Genomic DNA, 24,817 nt, shown 5'->3' with positions numbered 1-24,817 from the left:
TGTTTAATAGCCCCAAAGAGAAAATAATAAGATGCCTATCAAGAGAGGAATAGAAAAATAAATCCCAACATATTCGTATAATAAAATACTAAACTGCAGTCAAAGTACACATACTATAGTTACATGCAACATGGAAGAATCTCACAAACATATTTTTCAGTATGAGAAGCCAGATACAAAGGCATACATGCTATATATATTTCTACACGTTTCAAACATAGGAAAACATGACGCAGTGTTTGATGTCAGGATAGGGATAGGAAGTTAGTGTTAGTGTTAGGGAGTGTTAGGGAGAAGAAAAAAGATGGAAATTAGGAGGGGCCGTGAGGAATTAGCTATAACTTTGTGTCTATTGTTCTGAATGGATATTATACCTCAATTTGAAAAGTATGCTTACAGTACTACCTTAAATAACAGTGGTGAGAGTGGACTCCCTGTCTTGCTTATGACCACACAGGAAAAGCTCCCAGTTTTTCTCCATTCAGGATGATATTAGCTGTGGCTTGTTCATATATGGTCTTCATTAAGGTTGTGCTATGTTCCCACTAAACCTACTTTGTTGATGGTTTTTTATCATGAATGGATGTTGTACCAGTCAAATGTTTGTTTTTTTCTGCATCTGTTGAAATGCTCATATGATTCCTATACTTTCTTTTATTAATGTTGTATATCATATTGATTGATTTGTGAATATTGAGCCAACCCAAGGATAAATCCCACATGATCAAGGTGAATTACTTTCTTAATGCATTGTTGGATTCAGTTTGCTAGTATTTTATTGAGAATTTTTGCATCAATGTTCATCCATGTTCATTCACACTGGCCTATGGTTCTCTCTTTTAGTGGAGTCTTTATCTGGGTTTGGTATCTGGTCGATGCTTGCCTCATAGAATGAATTTGGAAGTTTTCCTTCCTTGTCTGTTTTTAGAATGGTTTGAAAAGAATAGGGATTGCCTCTTCTTTTTTTTTTTTTTTTATTTATATATGAAATTTATTGTCATATTGGTTTCCATACAACACCCAGTGCTCATCCCAAAAGGTGCCCTCCTCAATACCCATCACCCACCCTCTCCTCCCTCCCACCCCCCATCAACCCTCAGTTTGCTCTCAGTTCTCAAAAGTCTCTTATGCTTTGGCTCTCTCCCACTCTAACCTCTTTTTTTTTTTTTTTTCCTTCCCCTCCCCCATGGGATTGCCTCTTCTTTAAATGTTTGATAGAATTGACCTCTGAAGCCATCTGGATGTTTTGTTTGTTGGGAACTTTTTGATTACTGATTTAATTCTTTGCTGGAAGTCCTAGCCACAGCAATCAGACAACAGAAAGAGGTAAAAGGGATCCAAATCAAAAAGGAAGAAATAAAACTTTCACTATTTGCAGATGACATAACACTGTATAGAAAACGTGAAAGACTCCAGCGAAAACTGATAGAATTGATAAATGAATTCAATAAAGTCTCAGGATACAAAATCAATATACAGAAATCTGTTGCATTTCTATATAACCATAATGAAGCAGCAGAAAGAGAAATCATGGAATCCATCCCATTTACAAATGCACCAAAAACAATAAGATACCTAGGAATAAAACTAACCAAAGAATTGAAAGACCTATACTCTGAAAACTATAAAACAATTGATGAAAGAAAATGAAGATGACACAACGAAATGGAAGGACATTCCATACTCATGAATTGGAACAACAAATATTGTTAAAATGCCTGTACTACTCAAAGCAATGTACCCATTTAATGCAACCCCTATCAAAACACAAAAAGCATTTTTCACAGAGCTAGAGAAATTCTAAAATTTTTACACAACCAAAAAATACCCCAAATAGCCAAAGCAACTTTGAAAAAGAAAAACAAAGCTGGAGGTATCATAGTTCTGGAATTTAAGTTATATTATAAAGTTGTAGTGATAAAAACAGTGTGGTACTGGCACAAAAATTAACATACACCAATAGAATAGAATAGAAAACCAGTAATGGATCCACATTTTATGGTAAAGTAATCTTTGACAAGGAAGGAAAAAAAATATCTGATGGAAAAATAATAAGTCTCTTCAACAAATGGTGTTGGGAAAACTGGACAATAAAAGAATGAGACTAGACCACTGTCTTACACCATACAAAAAATAAATTCAAAATACATGAAAGACCTAAATGTGAGGTCTGGAAACATAAAAATCCTAGAGAACACAGGCAGTAACTTCTCTGACATTGGCTGTAGCAACTTCTTTCTAGATATGTCTCCTGAGGTAAGGGAAACAAAAGCAAAAATTAACAATTGGAACTTCATCAAAATAAAAAGCTTCTGCACTGTGAAAGAAACAAAGAAACTAAAAGGCAGCATATGGAATGAGAGATGATATTTGAAAATGACATACTGGAAACGGTTAATATCCAAACTCTATAAAGAACTTATCAAATGCAAGACCCCCCAAAAATGAATAATCCAGTTAAGAAATGGGCAGAAAACATGGATAGACATTTTTCCAAAGAAGGCACACAGATGGCAACAGACACATGAAAAGATGCTCAACATCACTCCTCATCAGGGAAATACAAATCAAAACTACAATAAGGTATCACTTCACACTTTTCAGAATAGCTAAAATAAACAACAACAACAACACACACACACACACACACACACACACACACACACACACACACACACAATAATAGATACTAAAGAGAGTGTGGAGAAAGGGGAACTTTCTTGCACTGTTGGTGGGAATGCAAATTGGTGCAGTCATTCTGGAAAACAGTATGGAAGTTCCTCAAAAAGTTAAAAGTAGAATACCCTATGATTCAGCAATTGCACTACTAGCTATTTACCCAAAGAATATAAAAATACAATTTCAAAGGGATACATGCACCTTGGTATTTATAGCAGCATTATCTACAGTACCCAAATTGTGAAAACAGCCAAAGTGTCTATTGACGGATGAATGGATAAAGAAGAGGTGGTGTGTATATATATTTTTTCAGCCAGAAAAATAATGAAATCTTGCCATATGCAATGATTGGACGGAGCGAGAAAGTATTATGCTAAGTGAAATAAGTCAGTCAGAGAAAAACAAATACCACATAATTCCACTCATGTGGAACTTAGGATACAAAACAAATGAGCAATGGGAAAAAAAAAAGAGAGGGGGCAAACCAAGAAACAGACTCTTAACTAAGAAGACAAACTAATGGTTACCAGAGGGAAGGGGAATAGAGGGATGCAGAAATGGGTTAAATGGGTGAAGGGGATTAAGGAGTGCACTTGTTGTGATGAGACCAGGTGATGTATGGAATTTTTCAATCACTATATTGAATACCTGGAACTAATATTACACTGTATGTTAACTAACTGGAATTTAAATAAAAACTATTTTTTTAAGTATGGTTTTTAAAAAAAGGTGGGGAAAAAGTCCACAATAGAGGTTACTGAGATTACTAAAATTATGGATAAGTAGTATCATAAACACTTGGATTTGCTCAGTCTATTACTTCCAGAAATTCACCTTCCTATTTTTCTGAGCCATAGAATCTTTTTAGCTTATTCTTTCCTGCTTCATCATTTTGATTGTTTTCTTTAAACTTGTTCCTCTGCACAAATAGCCACCTTTCTTTTTTCACAAAATTTCTCCCTTACTTTCTAGAGCACCAAATAGTTTTCTGTTTTTATATGGGGGTGTTTGCTAAAACGTCAAAAGACAGACTTTGATTATAAAACATTGCACGGAAAAATTTGCTGAAAATTATTTGTACAATGTTAGTAAGATGAAATTTTGTAAGTGTATGCATATGAGTATAGATATTTCAATTCTGAGGAATCTAAAAGACTTATGCTCACACATAAGATGATCTACCATGGCCCTTCCAACAAGGATCTTGGCGAGGGTGGATGTATGTCTGTTGCAGGTTGGGACAGAGAGAAAAGAAGGACTTCCTGTTGCCCATTTAAGGTTTAATCAGTATGACTTATTTTGAGGGGAAGGTTTTTAAATTTTTTTCATGATTTTCTGGAAACAATATTTATCCATTTATACTAAGATGTTTTGTTTTGTCTTTTCTGGTACTGTACCCAAATGTTCTTTCACACATTGTGGTGCATGAATAAAACGTGTTACACTTCTATAATAATCAATTGGCTTCAACCCATTTCTGACTTCAATATGAGAATCCCCATTCCCTCCCTGACCCATGCAAATGCATATTCTCCTTCCATTTACCACATCGACTTCCTGGCCATTGATATTCTCAGTCACAGTGATTTCCCCAGTCACACATACTCAGTAATTCTCCCTTAGCAAAGTTTGGGATTAAAGTGTATACCATTGATTATTTGAGGTTTTCCAGGCTATAGATCACAAATGGAGTAGAAGAGGTAAAGAATTTGGGGAACACTTGAAATGCAAGAAGAACATGATTTAAAAAGTACATAATTACAGAATTCAAACTCTTCCAAATATATGACCAGCAATAGATGTGAAAAATCTTAATAACAATACTATTATGAAAAATAATATAATATTTTTTAAATGCCTTATGCAAAAAATTACATTTAAATTTTTCATTTCCTCGAAAATCTTTGGATTACAATAATAAGTTTTATCACATTCTTTAATAAATGTAATAAATCATAAGAGAACATCAAGGCTCTCTTTAGTTACTAAGATAAGAAAAATGGGTAAAAGTTCAAATTTTGGACAAATTTTATTATCTAGCATTTGCTAAATAGGTAGGTCTGACATCTAGATTTCAAAAAATAAAACATTGAAATGACTTTTTCCACTAAATTAGAATTACTTCTAGATGTTTTCATAGTCTTTAAAATGAGCCTGAAAGTTTACAACACAGAATCAGTCAAAACCATCAGAGATAGACAAAGTACAATTTAGACCTGTAAAAGAAGTGTGTCTCTAATATACAGGAAGAATACGTTTCAGAATAGAATGAAACCATAACTGATTAGTTGAATGCAATCTAATGAAGCAACTTGTACTTGGGTTACAAAATTTCATCCATTCTAATCAGGCAATAAAAAACAAGGTAATAAGAGATATGATTTAAACCCAGGGGTATGCAGAAGCTGACCACTCCATTTTTAGGTCTGGGTGTGCATTATATAGTAACTATGAAAGAGATCAGCTTGTAATGAGACTTATGAGGAAAAACTGCCTTATATGGTGGCAGTAACAAATCTTGCTACCTAGCCAGAATCAGGCTGCTCAGAAAGTCATTCCTAAGCAAAGTAATTGTCCACCTGACAACCAAATATCTTTCATTCTAAGAAAAATGACTGCTAATAGAGATGAAGAAATAAATCTAACCTATGAAATGAATTTGGGGTCATATTCCAAAGATATTCTGAAGATATCACATCTAGAATACAAATACAGTGTCAACTTCAATCATATTAACTATTTTTAAGTATGTAGAAAGCAAAGTTATAAATTGCAAGACGATAATTTTGATACTTTTCTACAGAATAAAAGAAAAATATATATTAAAAACCAAAGGAAATAAATAATATTTAAAATGTTTAAGCATCAGGGGATCCTGGGTGGCTCAATCAGTTAGGCATCCAACTTCGGCTCAGGTCATGATCTCACGGTTTGTGAGTTCAAGCCCCACGTCAGACTCTGTGCTGACAGTTCAGAGCCTGGAGCCTGCTTTGGATTCTGTGTCTCCCTCCGTCTCTGTCCCTCCCCTGCCCATGCTCTGTCTTTCTCTCTCTCTCAAAAATAAAATAAAAACACTTTAAAAATTTTAAATGTTTAAGAATTAGAATCTTGGAATGAAATATATACTATTATCTTAAAATAATAGACCAAAAACAAAGCATTGAAATTATTACAGAAAAACTTTTCTGGATTTTCTGTTACATAAAACTATTATAATAATCTACATAGTGAACAGAAAAAAAAACTGCAGATAATATGGCTATGACCTCAATTTCACTGGAAGACTATGGTTATGCATTTCCACATGCCATTAGGGAAGGGTATAGTGGGGATTCTTGCTGTGTATATTATTTTCATACTAAAGTATTAATAGTCACCATAAAGACATGAAGGGTAAGAGGGAGGAGGAAGAGAGGGATAGGAATAGGAAAGAGGGAAAGAGAGACAGATGCAGAGAGAATGAGAATAGATTTTAAATTCTTTCAGAAATCAACTCACTTTTTAATACAGAATCACTTCTGCTTCCTCCTGAGATGTTTTTGGATACAAGTGCAAACAATGTAAAATCTGCCTATATGTTTCCCCTGATGTGCTTATACTCTTCCTGTGGAACATAGGAATAACTGTCATTCACTCACTTTACCCATTCTACTTTGAGTCTGGGCCTGAAGAGTAAGATAAGTTCTTACTCTTCCCCTCAATCCCCACCTGGTGCCTGAGTCCCTCAAATATCAGAGCCAGGGGCCTTTCTCTGCCCTCTGGCCTCTCAAACCCAGCCCCAACAGGCAGATATCCACTGCCCCTATCCTTAAGGGTCTCATCCTTCAAAATTCTGCACATGCACCCACCATCTCACTCACCAAATTCCTATCTCATTAATATTACAAATTATAAAACAATGTGATTAAACTAAAAAGGCTAAAATTTCATACATTGATTTTGAGTATGTCCAGAAACAATTTTACACATTGATTATGGTAATTTGTTGTTATAATATGCTAAACATACACTGCCACTGCAGAATAGCTTTAGAGTCAGATCTAATTTTAAATCCCAGTCCTCTCACATAATAGTTGTTTATATTCATACACTCAAAAATCATTATTGTAGCCAGACACTATGATAGGTTGGAGAAAAAGCAACGAGCAAACAGATATCGGCTCTCTAGTCTTTCAGAGCTTAGAATGAGGGAAAGACACATTAATCAAGGATTTTACTAATAAATGAAGAATTATAAACTGAGATAATGTCCTAAGAAGAAAAGAAACAAGGGTGTAAGTTCTGTGAGGTAGAGAATAACCAAAGAACCTGACCTAGAGTGAATGATCAGGGAAAAATTTCCCTGAGGAAATGATGTTTGTGCTGATATCTAAAGGGAAATAGAATGAATTAATTAGAGCCTTTAAAGTTGTTAATTCAAAAAGATCTCTCCAAAAGGAAACTCAAATTTTAATATTTCATATATATATATACACATATATATGTATATATATATATATATAGATATATATATATGTATATATATATATATTGCTTACTAGATTGCTAGTTCATTAAAAGGGGTATTAAAGAATATGAATGAACTACCAGATGAAGAGATACCAAATGCAAGATATGCCTTTGGAGTTTGAGGCCTGGGATGAGGATGCATTCTGGTTCACCAACCTGAAGCTTCTGTGCTGTATTTTTTCATTTTACATAAATAATAATAGACAAAAAAAATTTATTTGGTGAATAAGTTCTACTGGGCTAGTTGACACAATATGCCACCTTTCAAAGGCAGGTGATTTTAAGTTGGGTAAGGACATATGCAAAGGCTTGTCACAAGGAGGGAAATGATATATAAGACCACCTGAAGAAGGACAATGGGAACTTGGTGAAAGATTTGGTAAGCAATGGTAGGGCCAGAACTTCTTACTAGCACATATCTGAAAATAAAACCGAATTGGGTCAGAGAGCCAAAAAATTGAGACAGATTGAAAGATAAAGAGAGACAGAGATGCAGAGTTGAAGAGAAAAAAAAGCATGATAGCACTGCTTGAACCTTTCAGATTCAACTTCCTTAAATCCAGAACTCGCATGTGAGATTCTCAATAACATTAATGAATGATTTCCCATCTTTTAGGTAAAACCAGCTACTTGAGTTTTTATTCAAGCTAGTTTGAGATGGGTTCCCATCACTAGCAACCAAAAGAATGTGAACTGACAGTGATTGAAGGGCCCAAACTTTATACTGTATTAACTAATGAAAGCTAGATAACCATTCTGCATTAACATAAAGTGAGCAAGAAAGACAGCATGAGGAATAAGATAAAGTAACAGGCAGGGAAAACCCGTTGATATCAGTGTGCAATAAATCAAGATTTACCAAGCATCTGCCTAATTCAATCACTCAAATTTCTCCAAATATGCAATATATATATATATTAAGGAATGACTGTGGGGTTGGGGTACAAACATATAGCTCAATGAAGTAGAACAAGTCAAGGACCTGTAAGACTGAAGTATTTATGGAGACACTGAAGTCACCCTTATTTTGACAGGATCTGTGGTAGAATAAATTGGGTTTAAGAAAGAACACAAAGCTTAAAAAGGGAAATGACAAAAATATTAAGAAATAATTTAAAAATATAGGTTCTTATTATATAGTAACAATAAAAGGCTTGCCATGTTCTGAGTTACTGACTAAATGCTATGCAGACACTTTAGTATTTAAATCTAATAAAAGTTATTAAAAGCGGGATATTATAATCCTGATTTTATAGATGATAAATTGAAGGTCAGAGAAATTAATTTCCTCAGGTCCCAAAGTTAGTAAGGGACAAGGCATGGACAACATGACTCTAAACCTCATACTAAACCTCATCAAAAAGCTTAAAGACTAAGAGTGTTAACCATTTTTGCATAGTATTTTGTTCTCTGCTGAGGATGAAAAGACTTCAAATCAAGAAATGTAAAAAATTTAGTCCAAGGGTGCCATTAGTGACTACTAATGCAAATATTCCCATAAAAGAACCAAAACTTAATAGTATTTAAAGAGGAATTAAATGGTATTAGGAAAGGAAAGTAATTTCAGATCAAGATTTGCTGGTTATGGGTAACATGAAAAATTCAACGTATAATACAATACGACTAGTATTTTGACCCTCAAATAACTCATAAGCTACCTGAGTGAATAAGACATTACATTTAATGGCATGATAAGAGTGAAGCAATCTAATAATACAATTTTATTAAAAAAATTTTATTTGTGTTAAATTGTATAGATTCAATGATACAGTATCAGAAGTGTACAGTACTACACATTTTTCTAAGTGCCCAATGTGTTCATTGTTTGACATATGGGGCTCAAATAAATTTGACTGTTTTCAGAAGAAAGCAACACTGATCTTTTCTGTCATCTCCCTTCTTTCTAAGGCCACCACTACCCACAGACATTTCCTCTCACTAGCTCAAGTATTAAAACCCCTAAAATTATTTTCAATTGCCACTCACATCCTACACATCACTGATGAAAAGCTGTAGCAAAATGTGTTTAAGTAATTTAAACAGCTGATAAATAACAGTTTGGACTAAAACTCAGGGCTTATGACTCAGACTTTCCGCTGTACTTTGAGCTACATCTGACTGACTGGAAATTTGAGAATGACTTAGGTCTCAAAACTCTAGTTCATCAGCACATAGGAATTAAAAGATACAAAGGATATAGGGAATAAAAGACATTTCTGCCTTTTATAGAAGGGAAAGAGGGTAACAAAGAGAAAGTTGAACTGGTTCCAAAGACTAGTGTTAAATTATTTGTCCAAGATTATAGAGCTTGCAAGTAGTACTAGGATTATTAAGAGAGCATGGACATACATCTTAAAGATTGCCTACTCTGGCCCTAAATATATATTGTATGACCTTGTTATTTGATGGAACACATTAAAATAAATAATTTGATATACTCAAGTGAGCTCAGGCTTGTTTTCAGTCCCAAGTGATTGGTGCAATGTGATACAATTCTGTCATTTTATTTTACTTTATTTATTTTATTTTATTTTATTTTATTTTATTTTATTTTTGAAAATTTTGTTTAAATTCTAATTAGTTAACATATAGTATAATATTAGTATCAGGAGTAGAATTTATTGATTTATCACTTACATATAACACCTGGTACTCAACACAAGTGCCCTCCTTAGTACCCAACACCATTTAGCCCATCCCCCACCTATCTCCTTTTTGAGAAAGGAAACCATCAAAATCATAGAGGACAACAAAGGCAGCAATCTCTTTGACCTTGGCCTAAGCAACCTCTTCACAAACATGTCTCCAGAGGAAAGGGAAACAGAAGCAAAATAAAGTATTGGTACTTCACCAAGATAAAAAGCTTCTGCACAGTGAAGGAAACAATTAACAAACCTAAAAGGCAGTGTAAGGAATGGGAGAAGATATCTGCAAATGACATATCTGATAAAGTGTTAGTATCTGAAATCTATAAAGAACTTATCAAACTCAACACCCAAAAAACAAATAATCCGGTAAAAAAAAAAAAAAATGGGCAAAAGACATGAATAGATGTGGGGAATAAGCTTAGGATTTCCCCAGGCTTGCACTGATGGGTTAACAAGACATAAAGAATTAGAAAGCCATAGGATGTTCACACCCAAGTTTGGGTAAACAAGATTAGTGAATAGGTATAGAGAGGGCAGGGCAAAGGCCCCAATATAGAACAAAGGTATATGAGATAAACAAGATTAGGTATTCAGGGTAGAAATGCCCCCCAACTTAGTACTATAAAAGAAAGCTGCTTTCATAGGAAGGAAGGACAAAATTAGGTAAACAGGTAAAATAGGGCTAGAGACCATTGGGGTGGAGGGGCAATTGCCCAGAGCAGAGCTGATTAGCAAAAGAAAGGTGCCTTATTGACCTTGAGATAGCATGTACTGTCTTTCTAGTCCCCTAGACCAGTTTAGGTAAACAGAGGTGGTGCCTCATGTCTGCTGTAAACAACTTCCTCCCAACCCCCACCCTCAACAGGATTTTGCTTTGTTTTAACCCAAACCCCTAACCCCACATATCTCTAAAACCTTTTTTCCCTCACTCCCATGAGTAAATGTTCACAGTTTCATTGTCTCTTTGCGCATGTCCATCACCATGTTTATAAGCCTTCTAATCCTAATAAAAACGGAGCAAAGACCTTTAATCAGGGTTCTTGTCTTTTCCTGGACATTAGTCATCTCTCGAATTTTAATTCTGCATCCTGCTTTCTTGTTGGACAAGAAAGAAGTCTAGATGCAAAGTCTATGACAAATAGACACTTTTCCAAAGAAGACATCCATATGACCAACAGACAACGTGAAAAGATGCTCAACATCACTCATCATCAAGGAAATACAAATCAAAACCATGATGAAATATTATCTCACACTTGTTAGAATGACTAAAATTAACAGCAAAAGAAACAACACATGTTGGCAAGGATGTGGAGAAATGGGAACCCTCCCATAGTGCATATTGGGAATGCAAACTGGTACAGCCACTCTAGAAAAGAGTATAGAGTTTACTCAAAAATTAAAAATAGAACTACCCTATGAGCCAGAAATTGAACTATTATTTACCCAAAGGATACAAGATACTGATTCCAAGGGGTATATTCACCCTGATGTTTATAGCAGCATTATCAACAATAGCCTAATTATGGAAAGAACCCAAATGATGAAAGGATAAAGAAGACATTGTGTGTGTGTGTGTGTGTGTGTGTGTGTGTGTGTACACATATACATACAACGGAATATTACTCAGCCATCAAAAAGAATGGAATCTTGCCATTTGCAATGGCATGGATGGAGCTGGAGTGTATTATGCTAAGTGAAGTAAATCAGTCAGAGGAAGACAAATACCATACGAATTTAAGAAATAAAACAGATTAACACAGGGAGAGGGGGAAAAAAAAGAGAGGGAAGCAAATCATAAGAGACTCTTAATCACAGAGATCAAACTGAGGATTGCTACAGGGGTGGTGGGTCAGGGATTCTCAGTCTTTTTTGATTTAATAAATATTAAATCAAATTATATTGAGTGCCATGTGCATGAAAAATAACCAAATAACTAAATTAAATAATCATTTATCACTAAGTACATTTTACCCCATAGTTTTTCCATAAGCTTTAATTATTTGCTTAATTTAACTGCATAATGAGACAGGGGCTTTTATTTTATGTTTGTTTCAAGTTTTTATTTAAATTAGATTTAGTTAACATATAGTGCAACATTGGTTTCAGGAGTACAATTTAGTAATTCATGACTTAAATATAACACTAAATTTTTTTTTTTTTAGGAAGAGTCTATTAAAGAATTTCTTTATTAATACAAAACATACAAACTATTAAGTGCTAAGAAATTTAAATATCTAAGTCATAGCAAACAGGTGGCAATTCAACATCCAGGGTCGACAGAACGCTTGGAGACTGCAACAGATTAGACTCCCATGGTTGAGAGGGCATCTTCAGAGGTGAAGGGGGGCCCAGGTGTAACAGCTTTTCAAGTTCCCTCTCCTCATCAAGGATCATGAGAGGCACTCCATTCAAGGGGAGGTGTGCAATCTGGTGCTCTTCAGGCAGGTCAAAACTCTCAAAATCTAAAGGAAAGAATTTTTCTATTTCAGGATAGGTGTCACCCGAGGCTGGAACAGTGCTTTTTGCTTTGACAGTCTTCTCAGTTACCTTTTTGGCAGAGAAGTTTGGCTGCTTCTGTTTGAGAGGTCCATTGTTCTTTACTGAATTTTCGGTGGCTCTGTTGACAGTTCCCAAAGCCTTTCTGGTAACTTTAGGCAAGGTTGCTTGAGCATCCAACATTTTGCCTACTTGTGGTGTTGAAACCTGAGATCTCCCACCTAAAGTTTTGACTGGAGGCTTAGACCGCAGCTTCTGCCCGTCCCTGGGAGCCACACGGGTGCCCGGTTCTCCATTTTCCTTATCAACAAAGATCAGGGTAGCCATTCTGGATCAGGACCACTCGGTTCGCCCACGTAAGAACCAACAAGAGCATTACAAGTAGAGTTTTTATTTTCTGCTCAGCACTATTTCCCTCAAGATCACTATCTAGAAAATAAGATGCACCATTTCTTAGATGAATTTTATATCCAGCAAAGAAAGTTAGATTTGCACTGGATATTTTAATGTTAGCCATTTTCCAGAACAATCTTTCATGAACTATCATTAAAAATCACACAAGATATTCAGTTTTGACAACTAGAGTTGGGATACCCTGGAATATACTCTTATAATTTAATATAGCAATTATCCCTGAAGAGTAGCATCATTGTCCTTGCTTTTAATGCTTTGAGGAAACAAATCCAATATGAATTATTTGAAATTTAATCTTTAACTTCATTCATATTAAAAGGGGAAAAAAAACTTTGGCCATTCATTCCAGGAACAAAATAGCAAGCAAAATATTTTAATAAGCATGACCTTTTAATGGGTGTGGCATATACATATATGCCAATTCTAAACTTTTAAAGATCAGTTTATGGAGAAAATTTATGGAGTTAATGGTAATACAAGAGAAGGTTATAATATCTGCCTCCTAGAAAGAGAGTAAAAATATGGATAAAACATCATTATAGAAATTAGTCAGCAGTGCTAATATATGTCAAATTTTTGTGAATATTTTTTCTATATAAATTATAGATTTTCTAAATCTACAATCTAATGAAAAATGAGCCATAGGAAAGAAGAGAGCTGGATTTTAACCTCATACCAGATATGCCAAAATAAATGCCAGATAAACTAAAGATACAAATGTAAAATATAGGGGTGCTTGGGTGGTTCCATCAGGTAAGTCAGACTTCGGCTCAGGTCATGATCTCCCAATTCATGGGTTCGACTCCTGCACTGGGCTCCGTGATGACAGCTCAAAGCCTGGAGCCTGCTTCGGATTCTGGGTCTCCCTCTCTCTCTCTGCCCCTCCCCCACTCATGCTCGCGCTCTCTCTCTCTCTCTCTCTCTTTCAAAAATAAATAAACATAAAAAATTTTAAAAAAGCAAATGTAAAATATAAAATTATAAAAGTATCTGCAGAAAATTTTGGTGATTATTATAGTATTTGAATGAAGAACTTTTATGAAAATTTCAAGAAAAAATCCAATAAAATGACAGATGAATTTGACAAAATATTAAAATCTTCTTTGGTGAACACTATCATAATACAATTGAAAATAATAGTAGAAAACTGTCAATAAAATTATTTGCATTATACATAGAAGACAGGAGGTTAGTATCCTTATTCAATAACTAAAATTTATAAATTAAATAGAAAGTAAATAAATGACATGCAAATATTTCATTAAATATTAATTATAAATGGCCAATAAACATAAGAAAATGTTTAATTCACAAATAATCCAACATTTTTCTTTTGTCCTACTGCAAATTTGATAAACACATATTGGTGAGAACTGGAAAAATAAGCACTTCCTCCTTTTTAGGAGAAGTATATTTTCTGAGGTAAATTTTGCAGAGTATACATATTTTACATGAATATACTGCTGGACAGAGAAATTCCAGTTAGAGAAAGTTATACTATGATAATGTAGCAAAGGTCTTCATATTTGCCATTCAACTCCATTTCTCCTTGTCCTGGTCTCAGCAGTTATATTGTGCTTGAAGAAATTATTCCTGTATTAGCAAGCAGTCTTGGTTGGAGTCATCCAAGACATGGTAGGTACCTTCCAAGGACAGACCCAATTTAAGCTGGCAAGATACTTCTCTGTAGAAAGTTAACATTGAGCCAGTTGACATAAAAACTGAGAAAGAACAGAATTTAGTCATCCCAAGAGTACAATACTGTGGCTTCTCTTCTTTCAAACTTTTATTTGTAGGACTTACTCATTTCCTTCCAATAAATTGTTATCCTTTCACTAAGTTGACTAAGTTTATGCTGCTTACAACCACAAAGCCATGACAAAGAAATCAATAATTGACTAAAGATATATGTGCAAGGGTTTTAGTGGCACTTATTTACAATGTCAAGGAAATATAGAAGAAAGCTTAAATATTAAAGATTTATGTTCTTTTTTTTAATGTTTGTTGTTTTTTTTGTTTGTTTGTTTGTTTGTTTTTTGAGAGAGAGACAGATCATGAGCAGGGGAGGGGCAGAAAGAGAGAGAGAGAGATGGAGATACAGAATTCAAGGCAGGCTCCAGGCTCTGAGCTATCAGCACAGAACCCAACACAGGGCTCAAACTCATGAACTGCAAGATAATGACCTCAGCTGAAGTTAGACATTTAACCAACTGAGCCACACAGGCGCCCCTCAAAGATTTATGCTCTAAATAAATTATGCTACACCCAAATAATGTCATGCTAGGCAATTATTAAAGACAATTATGTGAAACAGCAGTGACTGACATGGAAGGATGTACTTCTATTACTTTGGAATTCTTCTACAATAAAGTGTTGTCCTTTCTCCTTTATATACTAATTTAGTCACCTGTTTAAGTTTATTGATAACAGTACTGACTCGTGTATATTTATTACTCTTGGAGTTATAAAACAATACCATGTTATTTGTCCAAACTGTTACAGCTTTGGTTACTGGTAGCTCCTTCAAGTTAACTTCTATTTCCTGTGTCCCTTTGATATGCCCACGTGTTTTTGTCCTTTGCTTTCTGGCAATACAGTATACTACAGGCTCATTATATATATGTTCCTGCTCCAACCCTAGCATCATTTCTCCAGAGAACCCTGTTCCCTTTCATTGATAAACGGATACCACCATTTTTTCCACAGTAAAATAACATATCAGCATATAAAACAAGATTACAGATCTTTAAAACTCATTAATTAATGAGCTAAGAAATCATATAGAATGTTAACATAATAGTATATAGAATGTTAGTATTACAGTAAAAGTAGAGATATAGAACTTTTGCTGCAACAAGGTTAGACATCAACCACACATTCTCCTCCTGCCTTGAGTGTCTCCTTTATTTCTGACAAAAACACTAGACAAATTCCTGACCCCAAAGGCCACAATTCCTGCTTGTTTTCAAAGACTCTCTGAACTAACTATAAACGTTCCCCTAACCCATAGTAAGGAAATCAATAAAATTTGCAGGCCAGATTCCCAGCCTACCAGAAGTTTCCTTCCTAAGCAAAAAGCCAAGGAGGAAGACAAGCCCCTGAACAAGACCTCTAAAATCCCAGGTTCTCAAATGTCAATTTCTGTAAGGATGTCTTTAAAAAACTGAATAGTATAGTATCTCTAGAGTAGGTCTCCACCTGTGTAAACAGAATATCAGCCAGCTCATACTGGTATGTAAATGTGCCATGTATTTTCATATCATTAGAGTCATTTTGGTATCAGGAAATCAACATGTTCAAAGTTAAAGATTGGCTATTAAACAAAAAATAGAGAGGTATACTTTAAAATAAGCTATAATATCTAAAAAAAAGATAACTCCTTCAGTAAATTAGCTATAAAGAGAAGACTGCTCATTTCATTAATTGAGGTTTTTTCAATAATGTATTTCAATATGACTCTGCTAATTCAAAGAACAATTGTGTCCATCTTGTCATATTAAGTCATAAAGTCAGGTTTTAAAATGAGTATGATTAAATGTAGATTGAAATTGTTGGGTCTATAATGGGTAAAATGACATATTCTTTCACAGAAACTATTTCATTTTTAAAAGACATGTCATCTTCTCTTGTGTCTGCTGATAATAATGACTTGGCCTAAAGTATCTTATGAAGCACCTAAGTGTTTTTGAGCCCTTCCTTTCCCATACTTCTTCCCACTTTTTGTTTTTTCCAATCTCTTTTCTCATGTTGCCCCTGCAAGGCTCAAAGCATTCACTATAGTACTGAGTGGACTTACTTTCCTCTAAAATAACCCCTTGCTCCATCTCCTTTTCTCACTATCTCTAGAGTAGGTATATAGGGAAATAAAGTTTTCCATGTGAAGTGCCCTTCAAGCTCCTTCATCATATCTTAAAATTTAATAACCTTTAAGGCTAATTCTGAATACAGGAAATGTACACAGCTAAAATGCTCTGTAAACATAAGGTATCTTTCATAATACTAGTTTTCACTAAGGACCTTCATTATAATAAGGCAAATGTGGGAAAACTGTAATGAGGAGAAAGCAAAGGCTTTCTTGAGGCAGTCTTGAATTTGAGCTTAGCTTTGCCCCATACTAATTGGATGATCTGGAAAAAATTAATAAAACTTCCTGGGCTTTAGTATCCTTATCTACAAAATGGAAATAACATCTCCTCTTTCAGGACTGTTGAAAGAACCAAAATTAAATAACATATTTAAAGTATCTGTATTGGCATTGCAATTTTAGTGATAACAGCTAACAACTGAGACAGAAACTGTTCTAAAACAGTTTAAGCTTCACAACCACGATATGTGGTAGGTACAATTGTTAGCCCCTTTTTAGAGATGAAGATATGAAGTCACAGAGGATCTAGTTAATTGAACCAAGGCCACACAGCTATTATGTGAGCAATCTAGCATCTGAGTACAAGTACTATCACTCTCTCCAGAGTCTTTGATTTTCAAAACACTGCTATACTGTCATTAATTTTATGGCAACCTTGCCTTGTGTTGAAATATTTTAGTATAGTAAATAAATACTAAATATTTTAGTATTTATTGGGTACGTCTAATATTGGGAGTTGAACATAAAAAGAGTAAAGCTAGGTTTGGTCTATGTATGGGAATTTCCTTCTGCATATTCATTTCTATCCTTGGAGAAATAGGAGCTAAGACATTCAAGTTTTAGGTAGCAAGAATGTATTAGCTCAAAATGAAGCACAAAATAAAAGTCAATTTTGTTCTGGTCAACCAAACCCAGAGAGAAGAATGATCTATTTCCACAAATAGATGCTAAACCAATGGTAACTAAACTGTGATTCTTCAGCCTGAGTCTTGTGAGGAAATAGGTCACTAAAAGACACACCTGTCATATTTGAAGCAACAGCCTGGAGAAAGAAGTACTAGTAAGAAGATAGCCTTACTGTGATAGATAAGAGCTGAGGCAGGGAGGAGAAGGACTTAGAAAGTGTAAGCTGTTATAGACTGAGGCTGCTATTGGTGATGTTATTTCCACTTCTGGAGGCTAAGGCTCTGAGATCAAATGCTAGCCCTCAGGTTTGCACCAAGATGAGAAAGATGGTACACAGAGGGCTAATCTTTGATCTAGAGAAAACATTAACTCCATGCCAGTCAAGGAGTAAAATACACAATCTACAGGAATCTTCTATATTGGGTCCGTAATTAGAAATGGCACACCAGGGTGTATGGGGGCAGTCATAGAAGAAAGTGGCACTGTGATATCTGGTACCATTTCATGTATTCCTATCCATGTACCAAATAAATAGCCAGGTGGTTCTCTGTGTATGTGAACAGGTATGCTTAGGGCTATTATTTCCTTTTTTTTTTTTTCCTAAGTGCTTTTAGAAAAGCATGATTAAATTTTGAAAAAGAATTTTTAAAAATGAACCAAAAGTTACCAAAGTTAACCCAGAAGACATTCTATAGCAAATATTTAATGCTTCTAGAAGCTCTAAAAGGGTATTAGGTTATTAAAAGAACTATAAGAGCCTTATGTAACAGAATAATACAATATATGGTTGCACAAAATAACCTTGGGAAACTTATTTAATTCTTTCAAGAGTATTAAGGCAACTCATATTCCTATATTCACTCCTTCATTGCTGCATAAATTCTAAAATCCCTTCTTGGCGTTTGTCTTTTAAAATAAAAATATGTATATATGTCTTCCAGTTTACAATAACAATCTTGTGAGTGATAATGCACTCGTTTTGCTTCATATAGCACACCATTTTCTTCTGCTCTCTTTTTGTCATCTCAAAAATGGGCAATATCTGTCTCTGAAGAAAAATACAGCATATGAAGTATGAGCACACTCTCTAAGGATTATCTGACAATGTCTTGTGATAGATTATTCCAAACAATACATATAACTGCTCTTATCCTTCATCATCACATCAAATGCATCATTTATCTAGGGTTTATTTTTCCATGAAGAGTAAGTTCCAAAAGAAGGCAATAAACATCACTGCAATTTTGACATGCATTACAAATGTCAGCGGGAAATACGTCACGTGTTAGGCAACAATGGAACGAAGATATGGTATAAATGAAAATTTTAACTAATATATATTGCTTTTACTATTGTTTCATATTTGATAAAGTGTATGTATAATTTAACTTTATCCTGTATCAACTGAGAAGGCAATAATATCCTTAGGGATTACTATAAATGCAATATCATTTGTTAATATGCTTTAGGAGCAGGAAGAAAACTACATATTAGTAGTTGCCCTACTCCATTATTTTGAATGTGAAAATCTCACCTAGAGATCAAGTTACTGCAGTAGTTGAAATAAAATGTGTCCTTCATATGACTTGTTCACAGTGATCTCGTACATTATTAAATGATCATTTTGACATTGAACATGTTTTAAATCACACTTTCAGTTTAAAACCTATAATCTAATGTACCAAACCACAAGGCAGTCCATATAACAATAAGCAGTAACAATTAGCATATACATAATGTAAATGGTAACTAGTGAACTAGGAATTTATCCAAAGGATACAGGAGTGCTGATTCAAAAGGGCACAAGTACCCCAATGATTATAGCAGTGCTTTCAACAATAGCCAAATCATGGAAAGAGCCTAAATGTCCATCAACTGATGAATGGATAGAGAAGACGCAGTTTTATATACAATGGAATACTACTTGGCAATGAGAAAGAATGAAATCATGCCATTTGCAGCAACGTGGATGGAACTGGAAGGTATTGTGCTGAGTGAAATAAGTCAGAGAAAGACAGATACTCTGTTAAGTTTCTCAAGTTCCACATATATATTTTCACTCATATGTGGAACTTGAGAAACTTAACAGAAAACCATGGGTGAAGGAAAGGGGAAAAAATAGTTACAGAGAGGGAGGGAGGCAAACCATAAGAGACTTTTAAATACAGAGAACAAACTGAGGGTTAATTGGCAGGTGGGAAGAGGGGAAAATGGGTGATGGGCATTGAGGAGGGCACTTGCTGTGATGAGCACTGGATGTTGTATGTATGCAATGAACTATGGGAATCTACCCCCAAAACACAAAAGCACACTTTACACACTGTATGTTAGCCAATTGGACAATAAATTATATTAAAAAAAAAGCCATGAGTGGCTTTAATGCACAATCATTTTAAAGGGAAAAACAATATTCATTCTAAAAAAATGTGCACCTTTTAAATGTTATCGGACCTCATTGTTTCTTGAAGACCCGCCAGGTCACAAGCGCCATACAAATATTATAAAATTCAGAATATGATCCTTTTTTATAAATACCTTCCTTCTTGCCCTTATTTTTATTTGGCCTCAATTCATGCTACTAAAATAATCTTCTAAGTAAGAGCATATTAGGGAGAAAAATGGCGGTATAATGGGAAGGGCAATGGATAAAATATTTAATATAAAGAAAAATAAAAGGTATAATTCCACAAAGATAAAGAAAACAAAATGGAGAATCGAGAACAAGAAAGACTGATTGAAAAATGCTGAGACAGGAAGCAAAGAAAGGGAACTTAAACCTAGAATTCTCACAGAGGGGGTACAGTTCAAAGAGAACTACCTTGATCTACATATCCACAGAGAGACTGGGACTAGGAAAAAGCAAGCAAGCTTTAGAATAGCAGTGAGAAAAGGGGCTAAAAATATAGAGCTCACTGCTCTACATAGAACAATTAGCTCCCCTTTACTCCCGTTTCTTATCTCTATTCCTACCCCTACCATACTATTACTGCATCATAGAGAGATCAGGAGCTAGGTAATTAGATCTTGAGGGGAAAAATGTTCTTTTCTAAAGAACTGATCAAAATGCTGGAAAAACTAAGAACTAAGTCAATCAATAATTAGTATAATTAATATAGATGTTGGTATCCCAAAGCAAAGCCCCTGAATTCTGTAATTTAAAAGCCCTAGAGCAAATGATCAGCTGCTTACCCATGCATCCTATATCAAGTTTGCCAGTGGACAAACCCAACTAATCCACCAAGAGATCCGGCTGAGGTTTTATATTGAATCATTCTTAAAAGAAAACATACAATCAATAAACAGAAGCCACTTAAGAAGAGAATCCTGCACCATTACAGAAGGCAAAACATATTTAAAAAATAATAGCAAGATTCCAGATAAAAGAGTAGTGCCAGGGTCAAAAGATATTACCAAAAAATCTAATTATTGCATTCATTAAGAATACATTGCATTCATTAAGATCAAGTAAGCAAGAATAAGAGGTCATGGAAAAAATTCCAAAATAAGAAAGAACTACCTGAAATAAAATGCCTCATTCTCAAAATAAAAATTTTCAGTAGAAACTAAGATGTGAAATACAAAAGAACATATAAGTGAATCAGAGGATTAATACACAGGAAGACTAAAAACAACTAAGAGTTCCAACAAAAGAGAACAGATAAAAATATAAAAAGTATTTGTCAGACAAATGAATCTACAAAGTCGAATTGCCCTCCTAAGTGATAAATAAGTTGACTTAAAAAGGGAAAACAAAAACCCTAGCATCTAGACTTATAGTAAAATTTCTGAAAACCACAAGTCACAAAAGAAAAGAGGATTGGATTGGTTTCAGACTCACTATTAGCATCATTGGATGGTAGAACACAGCAGATCCATTCATTCAAAATTCTTTGCCAAAATTTTTCAGTCTGGAATTTCATCTTTGGCCAAAATTTAGATTAGCAAAAATTGCATATTTTCTTACAAAGTTAAGAAAGTACATTAGCAAAATGCAAATGAACCCCAGTAAAAAGGAAACAAAATATCCACCCAAGAAAGCAGCAAATGGAAATACCAGGATGATATCTGAACAGCAGACCTAGGGAGCAACCACTCCTGACAGAACTGGAAGGAAGAAGATCTCCAGGAAAATGCTAAAGCCAGACAGTGTGAAGAGTAGATTTCATAAACAAATAATGATATGACTGAGAGTTTGCAAAAACTTTAGGACACAATAAAGGAACAGAATAAGAGGAAATACAAAGGCAAAGAGAAACTTTTAAAAAATGAAAATCTGCACTGGAAATTCAGCATCCAAATATAAATCAATCAATTGTTATTAGAACAGAAAATCAGTGGGCTTCAAAAGAAAAACATAATATACTCCAGGTACTAGACATAAAAATTAGAAGTATGGAAAATAAGTATACATTTCTTCTTTCTACAGGAAACTATAAAGGTAATTACAGCTTTAAGTTGAAAAATCTATACCAAAAAAAAAGCATGCTACAAATATGAAGAAAACTAATATCTGGCTTAATTTTGAGTATTCACTGCGGTGTGAAAACAGGACACTATATACGTGGACATTCTATTTTGAGTATCCCCAAAGATCTGAAATGAAAGGAAAAAAATTTATCGTCAGAACTACTTGGCTCCATATATATATATATATATATATATATATATATATATAATGACAGAAATAGAAGAGGAGTTCGCTACTGTTCAATTTTTAGAAACAACCTACAGACAGAGAACAAAAGATGTAAAAATTGGTTGCAGATTAGAATGTAAATGTTATCAATCTTGAAAAAATAGAATATCGCTGCTAACAGATGTTAGGAAATGGAAGGGAGAATGAGAGGTAAAAGAATGGAGAGGAGCTGTAATAGTGTGATCTTACAAAGGAAAGACACAAGAAATACTATAGTTGCATGAATACAAAGATTTAAGTATGTCAGCTGTTATTAAGCATTTTACTCCATTTATAAGGAAAAATAGAGTGATATAACTATATCAAGAGAAGAACAAGAAGGTTAAAATAGTAAGTGATCTAAATTTTCAAACAACATAGTAGAAGTCAAGTAATTAATAATATCTGAAGTTGGTAAGTCAAAAAAAAAAACACTAAATTGGAAGGAAAGATCATTGATTTAAATAAGAATCAAGGATACACTTTTTCATATGAAAACACAATAAGTGAAAAAGGTGTTTCCAAATTAGGCATAATATGGTCCCATTTTTGCAAAACCAAAATAAGCAATGCATATGTTAACTGTGCATTAACAATCGTGTACTTTTAACACATATATTGCCACCTAAATAAAGAGTGAACTATTTGCTGAAATGATAATAATAACTACCTCAGAGTTTCATCACACAAAGATCTGCCCCTAATGCATTTTGAGAATCTGTGTAAATAGCAGTGTATGGCTCACAGACAATTCATGTGTGTGTGACAGAATCAGGCTATACTCAAAGTCTCCCCCTCTTCTACAGACTAGAATGTTGGAAATATAACTTATTTAGATTCCTTGGAGAACTTAAAATCTTTCCCATACTCCACTCCACCCCACCACCCTACTCCCCCACTGAGTAAGGGGCTTCTGGTGCTTCTGTTTTCTGGCAACTTCAGGCCAGTAAACTCACTACACATGGTGTCCTGCACATCCAGGTGACCATTCAAGATGTTTGACCCTTCTGGCTTTCTACTCTCTTGTCTCTTCATCTCATCTTCATGATCTTACATGTTTGATCAAACCTTTCCATTGCATGCTCAAATCATTCATATTCTGTGGTTAACACACTCCTCTGTTCTCAACATGTTCACAAAGTACTATCTTTATCTTAATGGGAACCAGTTTCCATCCCACAGGCCCTCGTCTCTCATTGCAGTGGAGGGTCTTCATTTCCTCATACCACAAAAATTAAATTCCCAATGAGAGTAGATAAAATAATAAAGTAACTGCATGCAGTTTATAAACCTATTCTTCTGCTACAAAGTTTCCACTATCTGATTCATGAGAAGAAGTAAAAAAATAATTTTTGGAAAATAGAAAACTACTGAAAAATGTGAGAAAATGGCAGTAGGTAGGAACAGGGATACCAAGGAAGAGGAAGAATCTTGGTTTTGAGGATTTTACATGCTAGATCAAATGGTTTTTATACTCAGGAAGATAAATAATTTTATCTATTTGATTCTAAACTGCCAACTTTGGCATGTAAATACAAATATATATATATACTACTATATACTAATATATATATACTAATATATACTAGTATACAATATATACTAATACTACATTATATACAAAATAGACTAATCCACTATTCTTTTGCCATTAGTTGAAAGAAGTTGAACTTAAGGCAAGCTCCCTTTTGATGACCTATAATTTTAGTTCACATTGTGCCTCTTCTTGTTATCCAAATCTAAAGTTCCTTTTTCATATTACTTCAACTCTTAGAGACTTTATACTAAGTAAATGTACTTCCCAAACTCATCTCTTTTTTTCTCCACTTATCCCTTCTAGGATAACTCTAATTGAAAGCTAATATTATCCATGGGATATAAAATATTTTAGTTCCAAATAAAGCACTTAAATTTGTTATGATTTTCCTTCATAGATTAAAAATAGATAACCACTTACTTGTATTCTCTCAAAAGATATCAAATGGAAATCATAATTGCTAAATTAAATATTGGGCTTTTGACTGCAGCAATATATAACTAAATATTCTGAAGAATATTTCTACTAAAAAACTAAAAACTAAGTTAAAACACACACACACACACACACACACACACACACACACACACACACAATACACACATGTTAAGATGGGTTGCTAGGATGACAAATACCAAAACCACAACTGCAATCCTGAGACTAAGCTTGAGGTCCACCATACTATAGAGAATCAGAATCTTAGGGACATTTAAATAAATAAAAGAAATGCAAACAAGTACAAGCAACAACGAACTAGAAATAATTATCAAAAATAGTCTTTAAAAAACCAATGTAGCTTTTATAAGTAAAAGGCAAACTGTTTACATATAAAAACATAAGGATAGAATTTAAAAGAAATTCAACATATATAGAGAATTAGAAGAATGAAGAAATTTCTGAGAATGCAGCACAGGAAGACATAAATACAAAATGTGTAAAAAAGCAGTTAAGAAATATAGAAGATAGAGTGAGACAGTATAACCTATATTTAATTGTATCCCTAGATAGAATGAATTTTTAAAAATGGAGGAAAAGCAATATTTACTGCAATAATACCCAAATACAGGAATCATAATATATTCCAT

The 24,817-nt window shown here is 34.1% G+C and overlaps 2 protein-coding genes across 3 annotated transcripts in view; both read right to left on the bottom strand.

The window, feature by feature from the left end:
* The window catches only part of SPAG16 (sperm associated antigen 16), a 1,036,541-nt gene that overhangs the window by 906,235 nt on the left and 105,489 nt on the right, over window positions 1–24,817 (bottom strand). The gene's annotated exons all lie outside the window — the stretch shown is intronic.
* Window positions 12,007–12,709, bottom strand: LOC121031022 (securin-like). Its single transcript, XM_040476152.1, has one exon. It carries the CDS (start codon window positions 12,660–12,662, stop codon window positions 12,066–12,068), a length of 597 nt encoding a protein of 198 aa, XP_040332086.1. The 5' UTR covers window positions 12,663–12,709; the 3' UTR covers window positions 12,007–12,065.

This window comes from Herpailurus yagouaroundi, unplaced genomic scaffold, assembly GCF_014898765.1.
Source record: "Herpailurus yagouaroundi ecotype Mexico unplaced genomic scaffold, PumYag 140, whole genome shotgun sequence".
Classification (NCBI taxonomy): domain Eukaryota; kingdom Metazoa; phylum Chordata; class Mammalia; order Carnivora; family Felidae; genus Herpailurus; species Herpailurus yagouaroundi.
This window is presented reverse-complemented; position numbering and strand designations above follow the sequence as displayed.